Raw genomic sequence first — 19951 nt, 5'->3', positions numbered from 1 at the left:
ACTTCCTCATAATGTTGAATCTCACGAAAAAATACCCTATGCAAAATTTCAGCATTATCGAACTTTTTCTCACTGATGTCGCAAAGACGTCACAGGTTTGAATTTTCGAAACCCGAAAAAAGGGCGGGAGTACATGAAATCGGGACTTTAAAAAAAAATTTAATGAAAAAATAAATTATTCTTCTTAAAATATAGGAAAAATTCTGGCTCAAAATGTTCTCTAGGATGTCTACTTTACTGTAGTTTTTGTCCGATTGTTCCGTTCCAAAGTTACAAGCCAATATGTGGACCTAAGTCCTTGCGTAAGGAGTGCGGATCCAAAATTTAAAACGCGTTTTTCTCGAAACCATATTTTGCAAACTGGTGGGAGTTTTACTTCCGGAACGGTCCATCCGATTTTGATTAAATTGTTTTTCCTAGATTCTCTACCAAATTTACTGTAATCGTACGTAGAACTTTTTTTGATATAGAGTTGGGGAAAAAGAAATGTCGTATTTCTGATCGAAATTTGACGCTTTATTAACCATACTTCAAATTATCCAATTTAAGTCAAATATGCGCCGTTTTGTTCGCAAACTTGTTGCCATTTAGAAGGCAACTTCATTATCCCCTCCCTTATAAAACCCCCCCTTCCTTATTTGCAAAAAAAAAACTCAGACAGCCAGTTTTCGCAAGCCTCTTTTGAGGCCAACTTAGTATCACTAAGAGCGTTTTGCATGGACCGGAAGAAATGATAATCACTTGGAGCCAGGTCCGGACTATACGGTGGGTGCAATAGGACATCCCATCCGAGCTCCCGTAGCTTCTGGCGAGCCATCAAAGATTTGTGAGGCCGTGCGATGTTCTGGTGGAAAACAACACCATTCCTATTGATCATTTCTGGTCGCTTCTGGTCAATCGCCTGCTTCAAACGGTCAAGCTGGTCACAGTAGAGAACCGAGTTGAGGGTCTGGCCATAGTTGAGCAGCTAATAGTGGATGATTCCCTTCCAATCCCACCAAACACACAGCAAAACCCTCTTGGCCGTCAATCCGGGCTTGGTGATGGTTTGGGTCGGCTCACCGCGCTTCGACCACGACTTTTTTCGCTTCAGGTTGTCGTACGTGATCCACTTTTCATCACCAATCACCATCTTCTTCAAAAATGGGTCGAGTTTGTTCCGTTTCAGCAGTGCATCGCAGGCGTTGAATCGGTTTAAAAAATTTTTGTATCTTCGACAGCCACTACACCAGAACGAAATCGATCAAACCAACGCTGTACTGTGCGAATCGTTACAGTATCGGGTCCATAAACTACACGAATTTTATCGGCCGCCTTCGTTGCAGTTTTACCTAGCAGGTAGTAACAACGTAAAATATGACGAACTTCTTGCTTAGTGGACTCATTCTTCGACGCGCTATAACTTGCGACTGAAAAGGACAATCACAACACTGTCAAAACGACACTTTTAGCACAGATTGTCGTCTTTAAATAGACGTATAGTATAACCCGATGCAATAAGTACAACACAAGATATGTTTAAGTGTTGCCATATATTGACAATATACGACATTTCTTTTTCCCCAACACAATATTTTGAAAAATACATTTTTCGTGAATGTTTTTGTCTAGATTTTTGAGGCAAAAACGTAATTTTTTTACAAAAATGTCACCACTTCGCCAAAAATTAATATTTTCAAAAAATCCTACGTACGATGACAGAAAATATATCCAAGATTACTTAAAAAAATCATCGATCGAAATCGGTCCACTAGAAAAACTAGAACTCTCACAAGTGTAGTCCAATTGACACCAATAATTTTTTTAAAAGTTGGTCACATGATAATTGTGATTTTGGGTGTTAGCCACCATATGTAGAAGATTTTTAAAAAAATGGAGAGGGTCGCGTAAAAATCTGTCGTTTTTCTGTTGATTTGGCGTGGAATTGCTCTATATAATTGTGAATCAATTGCGTAGAAAATTGCTCGCTTGAAATGCAAATGCAGCGCAGGAATGAAGTATTGCAATTCATGCATCGTCCATTTGCAATTTATTGTAAAAAAAGTTAATATATAAGTATAAAACACGTTATCTGCGCGATATCTATAACACACTCTCGTTGAAATCAACGAGCAGCCAACAGCACTGCTTAAGGTCAAGAAATGGGATTTCTGTAGCCAAACGGTTACATGACCGCTTGAAAATATAAACCCATATAACTTCAAGAAACGTCACGGTTTATCTCAAAAGAAGGCTCCATCTGTTGAGGTTGCTCTAAAGAGATATGTCGATCCATTTATAATGGATAATTATTTTCAACTCCTAGAAAAAGTAACTCATGGAGTTCCTCCTGATCGAATCTACAATGTAGATGAGTCTAGTTTTTGCCTTGATCCTACTCGTGTGAAGGTTGTTGGAGAGAAAGGGAGAGCAGCACACCGTGTAACAGCAGGACCTGCCAAAGAGAATATTACAAAACTACCTCCGCTGATTGTATTCAAAGCAAAAAAAATGGGTGGGTTATATCTATGATATAACCGCAAAGTTGACGTGGGACTAGTTTAACTTAGCAATCGCTTGTTTTTATTCATTAAATTTTTGATTGAATGAAACAATTTCCGGATTCAATCGAATTCGATATATTTGCTTTGTGAGTAAAGAGATTGAATAGATACCATGTAAAGTCAATTCATGCATTGTGATAATTTATGTTCTTCGTTACAAGTAAATTTAATGACAGTCCTTTTACGTTTAGTATGATGCCTAGGACAAAATATGTGAACGGAAGAATTATCAAACGATTATTTTATTTTACATTTCCATCTGAAGTTTGCATCTCTCAAGTGTACGTACTTCTCGAACCGCGAATATGCTTGATTTGATGAACTTCAGGCACTCAGTGTCAGAAATCCAGTGAGCAGAAGATATGAAGCCATATCCTTCAGTGCAATCTTGAATAACCGAACCAAAGCGTTGTGTTCGTACCCGTTTTTGTAATCCGTGTTAGGAAAATACTTTTCGGAGTGCAAAAAAACATGCGAGTGCAACAGTACCCGCGGCTTGCATGAATCAACAACTTCAACTTATACTTATTATATTATAGAGCCTTTAAACTTGTAAGTTCATTTGTCTCTAATGTCTGCAAGATTTTTCCAGGTTCCTAAGTTGCAGACTAAAATATGTTTCCTTAACATGGTCTTCTATGTTAAGGAAACATATTTTAGTCTGCACAAAGGCAAGCAAGTTCGAAAGTACTCGCAGTTTGAATTTATTTGCAGTGCCGATTTTCCCAGACACCTTGGTTTAGAAGTCTGTATTAGGTAAACACATTTCAGTCGGAACAAAAATACCCCCAACTTGCATGAATTTGCAATGCCAATTTCCCCACGCTCCATGGATTTGAAGTCTGTGTCATTTCATTTCAGTCGAAACAAAAATACCCCCGACTTTCATGTATTTGCAATGCCGATTTCTCCAACACTGCTTGATTTTGAAGTCTGTGTTAGGGAACACATTTCGGTGAGAACGAAAATCCCCATACATTCATGTATTTGCATTGCCGATTTCCCCAAGGCTGCTTGGTTATGATGTCTATGTTGGGGAAACCGTAAATAAGGCCAATCAAAACGAGGTAGTTAGGGCGTTTAGATAACGCTTAACATTTTACAGTTATTCAATTGTTTATCTAATGAAAAATAACATTTTATCAATTGCGATAGATGCGTAGAAATATTCCCTGTCAATTGATGCAAACATCTTTCCAATCCAGTATGAAATGTTCGAGTTATAAGCATACGGAATCTTTCATTTTTTCCTGCATGTTCTGTGTTTAGGTTTTCATTTTACCGCTATATACTCCGGTTAGACGTAGTCCCACGTCAAAACGTATGGACAAGCTGGATGGCATCTAAAGAAGACGAGTTTCCTGGATTAGCTTACGCAGCTACTCCAAACGGATGGATGAATACTGAGACATTCACCAATTATTTCGAGCGCCAATTTCTGAAAGTGATTCCGAAAACACGGCCAGTTGTTCTGATATATGACGGCCATTCATCGCATATCAGTCTGAATCTGGTTGGAAAGGCTATGGAGAAGCAAGTCGTGATTTTGAAACTCCCACCTCACATGGATATTATCGGTGTTCGGACCCTTTAAGCAAAGTGTTCAAACCCTTAAGCAAAAGTACGATGAACGTTTGATTGCTTGGAAACGTAAACACTACGATGTGAAGGCTTCGAAATCGGTATTTTCTTTACTTATTTCTCAAGCATGGAACCAGATTGATAAAACGAACATAATAAGCGGATTCAAGAAAGCAGGATTTTTTCCCTTTTCGGACAAGGTAATTTCTGAGGAAAAATACAAACCTGGAGCACTTGAAAGATTCAAACGGACTCAACAAGCCTCAATGTGTGAATTGAAAGAGCCATCAATTTCAAAAAATGTTCAAGATGCCTGTGTACAAGCAGGAAATTCGTCTCCTCGTAATGGATCTTTTGAACAGATCCTATTGGAATATGTAAAGCAAAGTTCGTCTACATCGAAGGCCACTAGAAGAAAAATATTCTCGGGAGCCGAAGTGATCACTTCATCGGATGCGTAGATTCTACTAAGAAACGTGTTCCAATTGCAAAGTGATTATGTTTTTGACGTAGGACTACGTCTTTCATTTCTATACCGGGGTGTAAAATCAAAGTTTCGAAAACGAAAGCGTTACGCCGGAGACCGAGATTGTGAGCGTTAATTGCTCCTAAACAACTGAACGAAATGGTATGATAAACACTTCATTCGAAAGATAAAATGTCTACGCGTTCTATACTTGTTACTTTTTGATCCAAAAACTTGTTTCAATAGTCTTAAAATTGCTTTCAAAACAGGTTATTGAAATCACCAATCGGTATATAAGCGAACGCCGCTCGGAAATCCACTCAGTTCTAATTGAACAACGATTGGAGCATGTTGTCGCTGTTGTGGTGAAGCTCTTCGTTTATCATGAAAGCGCTGATGAACGGTGTCACCAAGAGCCTGTTTGTGCACCTTAGGCCAGACATGAATCCATCAGGAGGAGAGTGATGTCACAAACGGTTCCCCGAGAAGATCTCGAAGCAGCCGCTACACACACACACACACATACACGCGCGGGATTCTTTCCGTTGCCATTCAGCATCGAGAAAGATCCGGAAAATAATCTGCCAGTTCCTTTGGGAATTTTCAAAATATATTCATGTTAAAGAGTTTATTTGAATGTTTTCTTTCCATGTAACACTGTGATCAAATACATTTGGTTTTGTGGTTTTTCAATCAATCGCAATTAACAGGATAGCTTCAGAAGATTATTCTTCCCCATCAGTAGGATATTTCCGTATCCAATATTGTATGCGCCCGCAATCGATTATTGCTCAGTCGCCGAAAGTTCCGAGCTCAGAGAGTTCATTCCCCTCTAGTTTGCCTTCCAAATTGCCATCGTAAACCACGCCTTCTCTCGATTCAATCACGCACAAAAAGCATACTTAAGCGATATTCTGGTGGTGAGACGCATTAATTTTTCGTGAGGACATCGACAAGACAACATCGTTGCTGAGGATGCTGGACGGCGAAGGATCGAGATCTGCCCTGAAACGCGAGCAGTTTGTTTGAAACTGTGAGGGAGCACAGAGAAGCCGATCCTTTAGGAGAAGAGAAGGTGACCATCGAAGCAGCCGCTACACACACACATACACGCACGGAATTCTTTCCGTTTGGATGCCATTCAGCATCGAGAAAGATCCGGAAAATAATCTGCCAGTTCCTCTGGGAATTTAAAATTACATTCATGTGAAAGAGTTTATTTTGATGTTTTCTATCCATGTAACACTGTGACCAAATATTTTTCAATCAAGTGCTATTAACAGGTGGTTTTCGAATTAGCATTAACCACTGGTGGGCTTCCAGTATCGAGGAAAATGTGGAAATATCTAATCGTTACTGAAAATAATCTGCCAGCTCCTCTGGGAATTTAAAATTACATTCATGTGAAAGAGTTTATTTGAATGTTTTCTATTCATGTAACACTGTGACTAAATACATTTGGTTTTGTGATTTTTTAATCAATCGCAATTAACAGGATAGCTTCTGAAGATTATTCTTCCCCATCAGTAGGATATTTTCGTATCCAATATTGGATGCATAAAACCTTGTACCTCCAACGTAACGCTCTCATTTTCGAAGTCCCCCAAATATTAATTTATTCATTCATTCAGAATGGATTCAGATTCAACTTCAAACAAAGGATCACTGAATCAACGATAGTCCTACGTCACCATTGCGGTTATACCATAGATATAACCCACTTTCTCTTTTTAAATGATGGACTCACTTTGAAGAAAAAAAATAATGTGTTTTTCTCAATTGTCATTGAATCTATACACTATTTGAGCTAATAAAAGATGATAAGATATAGATGCTTTATTTTTTCCTATGATTGTGTATTATTATCATAAAAGGAACAATCATGATCCACTTACCCCTTAACATAGGGGTAGGTGGATCACCTGGTATACTATTTTCAATTCGCTTCTATAGTGTTCTAGTCAAACCCAAGATTTTAGTTTCACACCTGTATCCTTTACATGGAAAAAGTAGAAAAAAATATTTTTCGGGCCACCCTAAAATGGGAATGGGCACCCTAATAATAACATAAAAAAATACGGGTCTAATGCTTTGCGATAAATAACAAAATTTCCACTTTTGAGGAAAATCTGAGAAGCACTATATCGGTTTGGCACGGAATGGCATATATATTTTTTCTTCAAGTAAATATCCCTAGTTTTAAAAATTTATCCAGCTAAAAGTTTTTAATCAAGACAGTTTTTAAGACAATTGCCGATTCCACAAAAATAATCCATAATTTTAACCCATACTATATTTTTCAAAACAAGTTTTCTTTAATTTCCAAAAACGAGGACTGATCAAAAATATGATAACATATACAGTGTATCAATTAGGTTGGTAAAAGTGATGGTAAAAGAATTCAACTTGCGCTCTCTTTTTTCAATTACAGTTTTCAGTTAATTCTAATCATTTCATTTACTCCTGGAATCAGGACTACATGTGTCGAAAAAAAAACCTCGCACAATGTTATCGAAACAACCGCTGCTCGATGTTTTGTGTTGGGAAACTAATTTTCATTGATTTGATGATAGGTGGGATCCATTGAAGGGAGAGCAGCACTGTTTGGAACGAAGGACACCACACAATAAAGTTTTCCCACAAAATCACACACTCAGGTTTGTGAAGCGTTTGCGTTTTGGGAATTTCAGCAGATTTAATAACTTCCGCTTGTTGTGTTTTCATTGTGTTATTGTGTTTCAACACAACAAAATATAAATGATATAAATGATTGGGCACAGAAAATTATCACTCGTCCGGAAAAACTCACCGCACACATCCAAAATTTTCTACTTTATTTAGATGCTTTTTTTGTTGTTTCGAAATACCCGACCAACAGTTCCCCGGAAGCTGTGCATTGTGTGTTTATTGAAATTCAGTAAAACGTTCGAGGGCAAGAACAAGCCGGTGGAAGTTTCGGATTGGTAACAAACGGTGACACGTGTAACCATTCAATTATTGTACTGTGGCTGACAATAAGTGTTCGATGATTTCGTGAGAATGATTTAATTAACCATTTGAAAAATACATTTTAGAAACATTTTGAAGGCAGTAGAGTTTATGCAAGAATTATGTTTCAACTAAAAAAAATAATTACAGTTGAAACGGCTATTTCATATTTAGGAAATTTAGCTATACCTTTCATGTAATATGTAATAATTCCACCCGTTTGTCTACTGTTAGATGTATCTGTGTATAAATTCCAAACAGTGAGCACAAAATTGAGCATCGGAACTTTTCCGTCAGCCTGGTGAAGGAAGCCAGCGGATAGCAGAACATGCTATGTCTATTTGCACTGCTGTCATCAAACAAATCCGTCATGACCCGTCTTCTTTCGTGAGCTCTTCCGTGACAGTTCAGTTCAGCAGTCTCTCTCTACACAACACATCTGAGTTGATACGTCATATTTGAGCAGTGCTGTCGAGAGCAAATAGAAGTACCATCGATATTATGCAGTCGGGACATGGAAGTGGGGAGATCCGATCCAGGGCGAAGAACCTGGCCGGGACGTTTTGGCAGGGATAGTAGAAGCGAAATTTTTCATGTTTTCTTGTCGACTATTTGCCATCAATTCGTTTGACCGACTGTTTCCAATAATTTGTGCAGCGTTTTTACTACCGTTTTTTGCCGAGGGAAAAATTGCGCATAAATGATTGACAATTACATCACACAGTGTGTCAATTGAGTTTCAGGACTGATAGTAAAAAGATGTTTTAAACAAGCTGTTCAAATATTTGTTGATTTTATTGTGCGAAATAATTACCTCTAGTTTCAATACACTTTGTAATCAATTTGATGGGGAATCTAATGGGCTTTGAGGAATAGCGTTCTACGCTTCGGTTGAATCAGTCAATTGCATTGAAACATTGAAATTATATTCTCCAGTAACCATGACAATTTTAACAACTGAGAAAATAATGCTCTCAAAAAAGGAATAAAATCTAGCAACTAGCCAAAGTATTGGTATTCAAAGATTTTGACGTAGAACTACGTCTAACAGGAAGCAGGAAGCCTGACCGTGTAGGAAAAATATGAGAGATTTCGAACGCTTGTAACTCAACAATTTTCTTCATAGATCGCAAAAATGTTTGCATCAATTGATCAAAAATATTTCTACGCATTTTTCACAGTATAACTTTCCATCGCAGATGCACCTACATGTGGGGAATTTTTCGAACGAAATTTGCAATCTCCTTGCGAATGTCGTCCAGGAAGTACATACCACATTTCCTGAAGAAAATCGCGATAGGGACTACTGTTCATTTTTACCGGAATATCCGAACAATAATGCATACCGCAGAACTATCTTTCACAACAAGAAATATTCCCCATGCATTAACACGTTCCCCGCAACGCAACACAACGAGTTAAATATGCCTTTACCTTTTGCCGTGATTATTTTATGTTTGTATTGATCTCAATGCAACATATTAGTAGTGAGAGGAGATGTTTCTTCGTGTATTTTTTTGTAATTTTTTGTTTTCTTTTATTCAGATTGTTTATTATTTGATTTTTCCCATTTATTTGACTATGTTTCAATAAGGTGAAAAATTATCGCTAGGATTTTTCAAAAATGTTTTCTTCATGATATGTCATCATATCTAAAATAACAAATTAGGAATACTGAAAACAATTATGCATCTGACGGAAGGTTTTGGATAGCGATAAAAATAAATGTTTGGAGAAAACTTCGCCTTTTACAAAATTAAAATCAGATGATTTGAAAATTAAGTGAAATATGTCTATAAAGTGTTGCTATGTATTAAGAAATATAGTCATGAGTATAGTACCAGTGATGAATTGGAATAGAGAAGATTCTAAAATTTAATAATAATAGTGAGCTTCTGTTTTTACAATTCAACATATTCAAACGTATGTAAGTGATAGCGCATACTTATTTGAATGTATTTTTAAAATATGCCCTGGAGAATATTTATACCTAGTATAGTCATAAATTATGGTACATGGAATATTGGCCACAAATCATATTGGCCATCAAATCATCTTTAAAAAAAAATCTTTCAAAGTTTTATTCAGCTACTCCAACAGCTACAAATTCCCAGACAAGTTATTCGAAATGACCTATATTTGCTTTCCAGGAGATGATCTGACCATTTATCGATTGCAGCACGCACTACTTCCATAGGATAGTTGTTCACTGCACGGGTGAGGGCGGACTTGAGCGACTCGATATCCGGTTGACGAGTAGAACGAACCATTGCCTCTAACCAACACGATACACGAAATTGCGGATGATTCCAAGTGGTTGCAAAGTGCGATAGATATCACCATTATCCATGCCACATTTTTCGAGCCCAACTATCACAATACTATCTTCGACGCGTCCCCACATGATTGTAAACAACAGATACTACAAATTTATTGCGCAATAATGAACAACAACAAAAAAGTAACAACTGTCAACTGTTTGCGTGTAGAATACGTTTACTCATATACCAGTCTTTATGACTTCTACTCATGACGGTTCGAACGGAAATTCGAGATATACCCAACTAACAACTCCCCATCAATGTAGCGTTTTCATGATAGTTTCTTTCACCTCAAAACCACTATTCAACCCTTGTTTACGGAAATTAGGAGAAATTGTTAATCTTTAGTCAATAAAAAACGTTTATCACAATCTAATCGCAATCGCAATCAAAGAAAATTATTTTCGTCTTATTGCTTTGTTTTCTTTCATCAAATGTCTATAAAAAGGAATTCGCTTTTTAGCACCTTGACTTTTAGCTTGTTCGAGTCTCCAACAGTTACTAGATAAAACTTGTTCAGCTTTTGAAGAGCTGTTGAAAAAAAAAATCATGAACTTAAAAAACGCTTGTAGCTTGTAGTTGATAAAACGTTTTCAAAACTTGTATCGAGGGAAGTAATTCAAAACGCCAATACGTGTACTTTTATTATTTATGCAACCGACCGGCAACGAAATCACATTTTATTTAGTACATGATCTCGATGAAGAATGAGTTTTTCCTCTTGATTTATTTTTTTATTTAATCCTCAATCGTTCCAACAACGCCATATTATTTCCGTTGACGATAGTACTTATACATCGAGATAATTGAGGAATACACTGGATTCTTTTTTTACGCCACTTTTTTACGTGATTTTTTTAGGCGAATTCCCTAAAAAACCATAAAAATTGTAAGAGGTTGTATCTAGGACACGACCGCATCTTCGACGTAGAGCCACGGAATTATATTATTCAATCCTCTTGTTTTGACGTGGGACTACGCCTAACCTTTCAATATTGGAGTCTATTTAAAAGTTTCTGGTGGAAAAAGTGTAAGGTTTTTCAACTTGGATTTGAAAGCATACTTCCATGAAAGATACGTTGTATTTATTTAAATGCAGTGTATGTCCATATTCCTAAATTCTGGATATTCTTCCATATCCGCACTAGCACAAACATTTTCCGTATGCTGCTGACACCTTCTTTGTCGAAGCACACTTTGATACGGAGGGCTTCCTCTTCTTCGAGGGTGTGTAGTGAATGCGGATGAAATATCCTCCATTCTTGCATCGAGCTGTGTGTGTCTATTTGTGTGAAATCAACATTAGGTATGAGTGATGTCTGCTCGTTGTGTTGCACTTACTTACTCCTCGTTAGCAACTGTGGCTTCATTCCATTCCATCAGTGTAAAGAAATTCTACCCCACACTCCTCCTTTCCTCGTCTTTCCCGACATGGAAAGAATCCATTTTCGCTCGATGTTCGCCAGCAACGATGTTGCTCCGATGACAACCAAACGAGAAGTGGTGTGGGTTCAAATCGTGGATGGCTTATTTATACCAGATAAATTTGAAACGGGCAGAAACGAATGTAATAGTTGCTCGTCATTAACGGTACGGCTACGGGAAGCACACAAATAGGCTGAACAAATGTATGGGAAAATGGGAATGCTTCCAGTTTTCATTAATTTAAAACGTTCAGGGATTAGGGGATTGTAATGTAAATCATCCGAATCCGTTCGCTGTGAAAATAGTTATTAACGTTAACTATATTTCATAAAAACGTGACCTGTTTTCTGAAAGACGTAGATCTACGTCAAAAGTATTGATATTAAACTAGAAAAAAATATACACTGAGAAAAAAGTTAGTACTCTTGTTTTATTTACAAAAATAAACTTCAATTTGCAATATCTAAAATATGTATTTTTTAATTTTTTTTATTTTTTTCATATAAAATGAAGTTATGTAGAAAATTTAAAAAATTAGTACAAGATGGTGAAAGTACTTTGAACTGAACTTTTAGGAACATCGAATTTTTGTATGTTGACAATCGTTTTTAGCCACAAATTATGAATTTTGGTGTGATTTCAAATAAAAAAGCTCTTCATCAATCTCCTTCTAAATGCAGCCATTCTTGGGATATTTAAAAAAAATATTTCTAATTTACTGTATTTTTTATAGTAAATACCGTCATGTTCATGAAATTTAATGAATTTGCTTATAATTTTCAACAACTTTTCTAATTACATCATTATGGAAAAAAATATATGTTTAGGAGCTTTAACCCACATGTCTTCAAATGTTTTTCAACGTAACTCATGAAATTTTACGAATTGTGGCTTGTGGCTAAAAATAATAGTTAACATACAAAAATTCGAAGTTTAGAAAATTTATGAAAATTCGATGTTCCACAAAGTTCGTCAAAAATAGTTTTACCACCTTGGACTCATTTTTGAAATTTTCTACATGACTTCTATTTTATATGAAAAATTACATATTTTAGATATTGAGATTTTTCTTACTAAAATCGATTCGTCCGTTTTAGAAGTTACACTTCAGTCAGAAAAATCCCAATTGCTGTGGAAAACTCTTATTTCCTCCAAACATTTATTCGAATCAAAAACATGTTTTTAAAATCTGCATTTTTAAGACGATTTCATTTGGAATCGCTCGGAGGGTGCGAGAAGAAGAGATATAGAGAAGGAGAGAGAGAAAGAGAGAGAGGAAAGAGAGGAGAGAGAAAGGGAGAGAGGAAGGGGGACAGGGAGGTTTCGAAATTTAGATTTAGTTTAGACAGCGATCAACCAACACCATGTGCTGAAGCTGGGAGATAACTTGAAAACATTGCTGATGTGCCAATTGCTCGCGTCGCTCAGTGGGAGCATTCGATGCAATGAAATATACCTTTGTTGAATAGAATAAGGGATGATGCTATGGAATATGCTTGCAGTTTCTCTCTTTTGGAATCGGGAAATCGACTCATGTCACGTTCCATTGATCGAGAGGTATAAAGTGTCCGCTCTGTGGTTTTAATTTTTAGCAGCAACCGGACGACGGCAGCGAGGTCTACGAGGATGACCAAAATGGACTTTCTCAAGGCTGAAAGTTTAGTTTAAGTTTTCTAAATCGGCCATTGTGAACTGCAACAGTTTAAAGCATCTGTAATATATTTCCATTTCTCTCTTCTTTCTTTTTCCAAAACATCATTCACCGTTTAACAGGCATCCACCCCACCAGTACGGCTATGAGAATAATATTTTTTTTACAATTGAACCATAGTAATAATATTGAGGAATTTGTATTTTTTTTTCTAGTTTTCAACTAGAAATAATTGCTTCTCGGATGTACCTCATTAGATACGATATCACGACTGCACAAAACTATTCAGAGATTTGGGCAACGCAACATCTTTCTGGTGAGCTGACTTCCTCACCGTATTTTAAAAGATAAGTGAGTTATAATATAATTCCGGGATCAAACAACGAAATTGTTCTTATCGATACAATTCATTTCGAAAAAAAAACAATAATAAGAAAAACTAATCGTTCGGTAATCGTATTAATTACGATGAATGGAAATAGTCTTATCTTCATCGAATAACATGAGCAGTAAGGTGGGAGTAAAGTAGTCATTTCGAATTTTCGAACAGGACTTCCTGCAAAATGTTGATTCTCGCGAAAAAAATATCGTATGCAAAATTTCAGCTCCATCGGATTTTATTTGCTAGTGTCGTGAAGATTTGATTACATTTGACATCAAACTTTTTTGTCCCGATTTCTCGCTTGGTGATTTTCGGTTTTCAAAATACTCAAACTTTGACGACTTGGCGACACTCGCAAATAAAGTCCCGTTGGAAAATTCGAATATCATTTTCTTCCCATACATCCTTTGAAACATTAATAATGAGCCGTCATATGATACAATTCAGTTCAGGTATTGGTGTTCCCTCGCATGCCACCAGTGCTAAATCGAATGCACTACTCGAATTCGGAATCGTTTCAATACACTTCGGACAGTAGTAATAAGACACAAAGATAGACACTACACTATTCACTACAGCATATACTACGGGCTAAAACACGTCTTATAACGGAGGAGGGGAAGACACAGTGAACACTCTCTATGGGAGATGAAAACAAAAACGTCGCCGCCGTCTGCTCTTACTACAAGGGACACTTTGTACAAAGGAGCGCGGAAACTGGACCATCATTTATTGCGTTGAGGAGAGGGGGGGGGGATCATAACATGAAGAACATGGGTAGCGATCAGGCCAGGCAAGATCAGATCACGAACTACGAACTATAATCACGCCATGGAGGGGGTGGTGATGGTTGTATTTACAAAAGCTGGAGCAATGAAGACGTTTCAGGGGGAGGTAGTGGAGAAGGACTGACTGTTGTTCGCTACGGAGAAGAAACGAGGGGAACCGGCTAGATAAATATTTACAGTAAAACCAGAGAGTCACATGGGGGAAAAGGTGGAGCGTTGTTGTGCGGGTTGCATTCCATCCAGAAACCATAACAGAGATACAAGTATAGACATAGGGAAGAACGGGGGGACGATATCAACGGACCAGATGGGGGCAGAGGGGGGCAGGGTTACAGGACAGGATCTTTACATTTCATTTCGTGTGGGGTTTTGAGGGAAGAGATTGGTTGGCGTTTTGGTGTACTTCGGCACCAATCAAAAAACGATTAAACTCACATCAGGTATCGGTTGAAGATGATGTGGAGGTATCGCTCCTTGTAGATGTGTTCCTTTTAGTAATGGATCGGCTAAACCAGAGATGCCTGCCGCATGCAAGCCACCGGCTATGGCTAGTGGAAATACTGTGCAGGTCTACACACGAGTTTTTTGTTTGTTTGTTTGATTGTTTAAGATTACAGTAGAGAATGAGACAGATTTGTTTGATGGTAGCAGAGAAAAAATGAGATTAGATTCGCAAATCGAGCCATTACGGTGATAAAGAAGGTCAGAGAAAGAGAAAGAAAGAAAAAAGAATGAGCAAAATGGGAAATAACAGCACTTGAACTATTTAAGCAAAGGCATAGACGGGGAGCGGAACGGGATATTGGGTTACCGCGTCTGGGCGTAAGATCTCGGGCTGTCAAGAGGAATAAGATCGAGGAAAATGTAAGCATCGAAACAGTTCAATTGAGGGGTTAAGTGCCAACATTGTCGAAAGAAATTAATTACACAGAAAGGAGCAAGTATCTCTAAACTCGACGTAAGCATTTGGTATGTAAGGGCGGAAGTATATATATAAATATATATAGAGAGAGATTTATAGCGAGAATGGTGTAGAGCGGAGAAAATATCTAGGGAACAACACTACTCGTGGCATCCTACCTCCTGTGCTGGAACGGCATAGTTGCCCTGGATGGTGTACGCCTGGCCGTTTGCCACTATAACCGGTCCGTTCATCTGTGGTTTCGGTCGGTATGGAATGGTGGCTCCTTTCGGTGGCGACTGAAATGAGACGAAAAAGTGGCGTGAAATCATCGGTAATTGATCGAGTGAGTGTAATAAAATGAAATTTCATTTGATTTATTATTAATTGCATTTCGATGGAAGTGAGGAGGGGCACACAGCCGTTGCAATTTTCAGAGAAATTGTGACATCGACGGTATGGATGATAAATCCAGCATGCCAAAATCTCGTAATGACTTGACTTTTAATAAATTTTCTGCTTAATATTTGCTAATAATCCAAAAGTGACAATTCAATGCATAAGAGGTAATCTTCCAAATCATTTTGAATGCGAGCAATTCCAACTGAAATCGACAAATGACAAAACATGAGTATTTTTGATTCGAATGAAAGTTTGTATTCCGCTTGGGTGGGAGGAAATATGAGTTTTCCACAGCATTTGGGAATCTTTTGACTCAAGTTTAACTTTTGAAAAAGGCGTATCGATTCTAGTAAGAGAAATCTTTGATAATTTATATCTCAAAAACTATGAGTCGTACCGAGATAGTGGGCCTGATCACGAACGTCACTTCACGGTGAAAACGAAGTGAATTGTATACAACGTTATTACGGCTGCCACCGTGTGTGTAGAATCCGGAAGAGTTCATCCGTCGTGACAACTTTGATGAACTCGGTGTTATTAAAGGGTGTGTCACATCAAATTGTATCACGGAAAAACGCTGTAGAAATATAATTTTTAGGAATTATATCTTCAGCTTTCGCTTATAATCAGATAAGAGTGTATATATCACGTTGGCCATGCTTCACTGTCAATTTTTCGTAAATTTGGAAAAATGTCGTCGAACGAAAAAGAGCGTCGTGAATTAATCCTGCGCACTCATTTCGAGAATCCGGAGTTGTCACATCGGGACATCGGTAAGATGCTGGGAATCGTCCAATCCACGGTCAGCAGAGTACTAAAACGATACTTCGAGAACCTAATCATCGACCGGAAGGTGAAGAACGGCAAAAATGGATGCTCCGTCAGTGAAAAAGATCACAAGCGCGTAGTTAAGCAGTTTAGACGTGATCCGAGAAGTTCGGTCCGGGATGTCGCCACTAAGCTGAATTTGTCAAGTTCATTCGTCCAGCGGACCAAGCAGCGGGAGAGCCTGCGTACATACAAGGTTCAGAAGGCTCCTAACCGCGACGAAAGGCAAAATATGGTGGGGAAGACGCGAGCCCGGAAGCAGTACACCGAAATGCTGACGAAGCCGCATTGCCTGGTAATGGACGACGAAACCTACGTCAAAGCGGACTTTCGTCAGCTGCCGGGCCTGTTGTTCTTCTCCGCAGAGGACAAATTCAGCGTTCCGGAGGAGATTCGCAAGCAGAAACTATCCAAGTTTGCCAAAAAGTACATGGTGTGGCAAGCGATCTGCTCTCGCGGAAAGCGGAGCGCCCCCTTCGTGAAGACCGACACGGTAAACGGGCAGGTTTACCTTAAGGAGTGCCTACAGAAGCGCTTACTACCACTATTGAAGCAGCACGAGGGCCCGACCATCTTCTGGCCGGATCTCGCTTCGTGCCACTATTCAAAGGACGTGTTGGAATGGTACGAAGCCAACGGGGTTACCTTCGTGCCAAAGGAAATGAACCCGCCCAACGCGCCGGAGCTTCGCCCAATAGAGAAATATTGGGCGATTATGAAGCAGGCCCTCCGGAAGAACCCAAAAGTTGTCAAATCGGAGGCGGACTTCAAGAGAAAATGGATTTCTGTTCAAAAAAAAACTACAACCTGACGTTGTACAGAACCTTATGGACGGGGTAAAGAGGAAGGTGCGAGCATACGGGCTTGGGCTCGAAGTATGAATAAAAAGAATATGCCAAAAGTTGTTTAATAGTTTTTATTTTACTGTCTAAAATTTTCAAAAGGATCGGTCTGCTGGGCGAATTTCTACAGCGTTTTTTCCGTGATGCAATTTGATGTGACACACCCTTTATGAATATCACGATACTGTCACGTCACGGGGAAAAACAAGTATATTTGTCACTTGTGTTTTAGATGGTGAAAGCTAGTCACGCGGAATGGAGTAAGTTTAATTTCGTATCAATTTAGCTTTTTTGCTAACATTTTGAATCGTGTCTTGCTTTTTAAGAAAGAAAAGATAAACCAACAGCAATTTACCCGCTTGGTGGCATTTTTAGAACGAGATCCTGACGTATCCAGAGGACGTAAATTTGTTTATTCGGATTCGATAAATGCGCTATGAGATGTAATTGAGGACTAAAATGTAGCTCCCGTGGACCGATTGAAACATGGCGAAAGGATTTTGATTGTTTTAAATTAATAGAATTTTTTTATTTCTATGTTAAGGATTAGACTAACAGAGAGTTGCAACCCCATAAAATGGCAATGGCCCAAAACGATCATTATGATTGATTATGTATAATGTTGATTTGTTGATATTTTGAATATAAAATAATAACTGTAATGTTTTTCCAACATTGCAGAGCTGGTTTTTGTAATTCAAACATTCGCAATTGGTTGACAAGATCCGAATCAGGACGATAGTTACATCGAATAAGGCCATTGATCTTTTGTTTTTACGTAATAGATACTTTCAACGATATTGTTTTAAAGACATACTTTGAATGAAAGAATATTTAAGTTTCAAACAAGGAAAAATGAATCTATCATTGCAAAGCTTTTAAATTAATAATTTTTAAAATATTCTCTAGTTCTTTTTCCATATTTTTGATATCCGTCTAAAGAAAATCTGATTCATTTTCTGCTTTGGGCAAATTACTTGAAACTCATCAGATGTTTAATATGAAAATTATGCTTCTGGCCGACGCTACTGACCAGTTTCTGTTTTAATAATTATATCAAACCTCATGTCCCGTATAACAAATTACACGAGAATGGGAAGGATAAGAGGATTAAACATAAAAATCCCATATGGGAGTAGCTTAGATTATACTGATCATGAGATGGATAAATTCGGGTTTATTCTGAGATATAGAAGATATTATTATTCATCAAAGTTGTAGAAACGGTTCTTGAAAAATGATTTTAACGTTGATCTATACTAAGTACTTCTCACTATTCACACGAATAAGACAGAGCTGAGTACAAGAGTATGCGAGATATCGATTATTAAACTCATGATAGTCATGCTTTATCGCTAGAGTAATGTATAGAAAAAGGAATTAAAATTACATTCCCATATGTTCAGCAACTACATTATTCAAGAGCAACCTAGTATTCCTCCTCATCTTTAAACCAGCGTTTGATTCAGCAAACTAATGCACCAAGCGAATTATTCATGGATTGAGTCCGAATAGTTGGCATTGAAATACCAAATCATCGAGGTATAATCGCAAACTTGTCATTCTAAAACATACGTTCAATAAAATGGAATATTATCTCATACACTTATTAATTTTACCTACACAACGATCAAACGTCCGAAATTATGTAACCGACATGTCTCTTATAAACGAGAATGAGCTCTTTCACTTCACGGAGTTTATTTTTATACGCAACTGTCCGTGACAATGATGATAGACACAAAAAGATTAAGTGAAGTGTAAGTGACGTGAAGGCGTTTGTGACAGTGATGTTCGTGGTCAAGCCCAGTGTCTTAGAAAGAGTTCTAGAGTATTGATGTCCAAATGTGAAAAAAATTAGTAAATCTATTTTTGACGAACTTTGTGGAACATCAAAGGGCCTGGCCGGGTAAGGGAGTAAAAAGTGCCCCCAAACCAAATCACCAGCTGTATGACAAATATTGTATAGGATATTAAATAGGAAATTTTGGCTTTTTCGTTTATTTCACGCCATCCTCAAAAGATTCGAGATAAAAATTTGAAAAAAAATACTGATTGTGCATCTTACGACGGTGTATCAAGAAAAATTATCTAAAAAAAAGATTTTATCAAAAATTGAAGTACTAAAAAAAATATTGAAATTTTGAAAAAATTTTTTTTTGGAAGATTCAGTACTACTCTAATTCATATTTAAATGTGTTCCTACGGCTTTTCTAGATATGTGTGTTTTTTGTCAGCGTTGCGTGGTTCAAAAAATATTTTTTTATATTTCCAAAGGGTCTGGCTGGGTAAGGGAGTAAAAAGTGGCCTCAAACCATTTGGAATATTGTATAGATTGTATTTAGTAGCTGTATGGAAAATATTGTATAGAGTACTAAATAAAACATTTTGGCAGTAGTACCATATATTTGAGTCCTCATATGGTACACCATAGGATGGTGAAAAATGCACCTTTTCGTTTTTTCACTCCATTCTCAATAGCTTTGAGACAAAAATATGAAAAAAAAATACTGAAAGTACATCTCACTATGGTGTATCGATCAATATTTTCAAACAATTCCATCATCAAAAAATCAAATATCAAAAAAAATTAAATTAATTTTTTTATATTTTTTTTTATTTTAATTCTAAATTAATTTTTTTTTTATTCTGAGATTCAGTACTACTCTAGTTTGTATTCAAACTTCTTCCTACGTCTATTTTAGGTGTGTGATTTTTTTTCAGAATTTTAAGAGTGTTTTTCGCGGTACAAAAAAATATATTTTTTAGGTATTCCGAAATTTTGAAAGAAATATCACTTTGGGACCCACTTTTGCTCTAATTTTTATTTGAA

The 19951-nt window shown here is 37.3% G+C and overlaps 1 protein-coding gene across 19 annotated transcripts in view; it reads right to left on the bottom strand.

Moving 5' to 3' along the window:
* Positions 1–19951, bottom strand: part of LOC129765174 (poly(rC)-binding protein 3) — a 675323-nt gene that overhangs the window by 85906 nt on the left and 569466 nt on the right. For 15 of the 19 annotated variants that reach the window (XM_055765109.1, XM_055765113.1, XM_055765108.1 and 12 more), the window contains exons 7-8: positions 15226–15345; positions 14581–14715 (exon numbers count right to left, since the gene is read on the bottom strand). In XM_055765109.1, coding sequence (XP_055621084.1) covers positions 14581–14715; positions 15226–15345 — 255 coding nt within the window. The remainder of the gene's footprint in view (positions 1–14580; positions 14716–15225; positions 15346–19951) is intronic. The other 4 variants (XM_055765121.1, XM_055765120.1, XM_055765117.1 and 1 more) reach the window with 1 other exon arrangement.

Source organism: Toxorhynchites rutilus, chromosome 2 (assembly GCF_029784135.1).
Source record: "Toxorhynchites rutilus septentrionalis strain SRP chromosome 2, ASM2978413v1, whole genome shotgun sequence".
Lineage (NCBI taxonomy): Eukaryota > Metazoa > Arthropoda > Insecta > Diptera > Culicidae > Toxorhynchites > Toxorhynchites rutilus.
The sequence above is the reverse complement of the archived record's forward strand: the minus strand, read 5'-3'. Positions and strand labels throughout refer to the sequence as shown.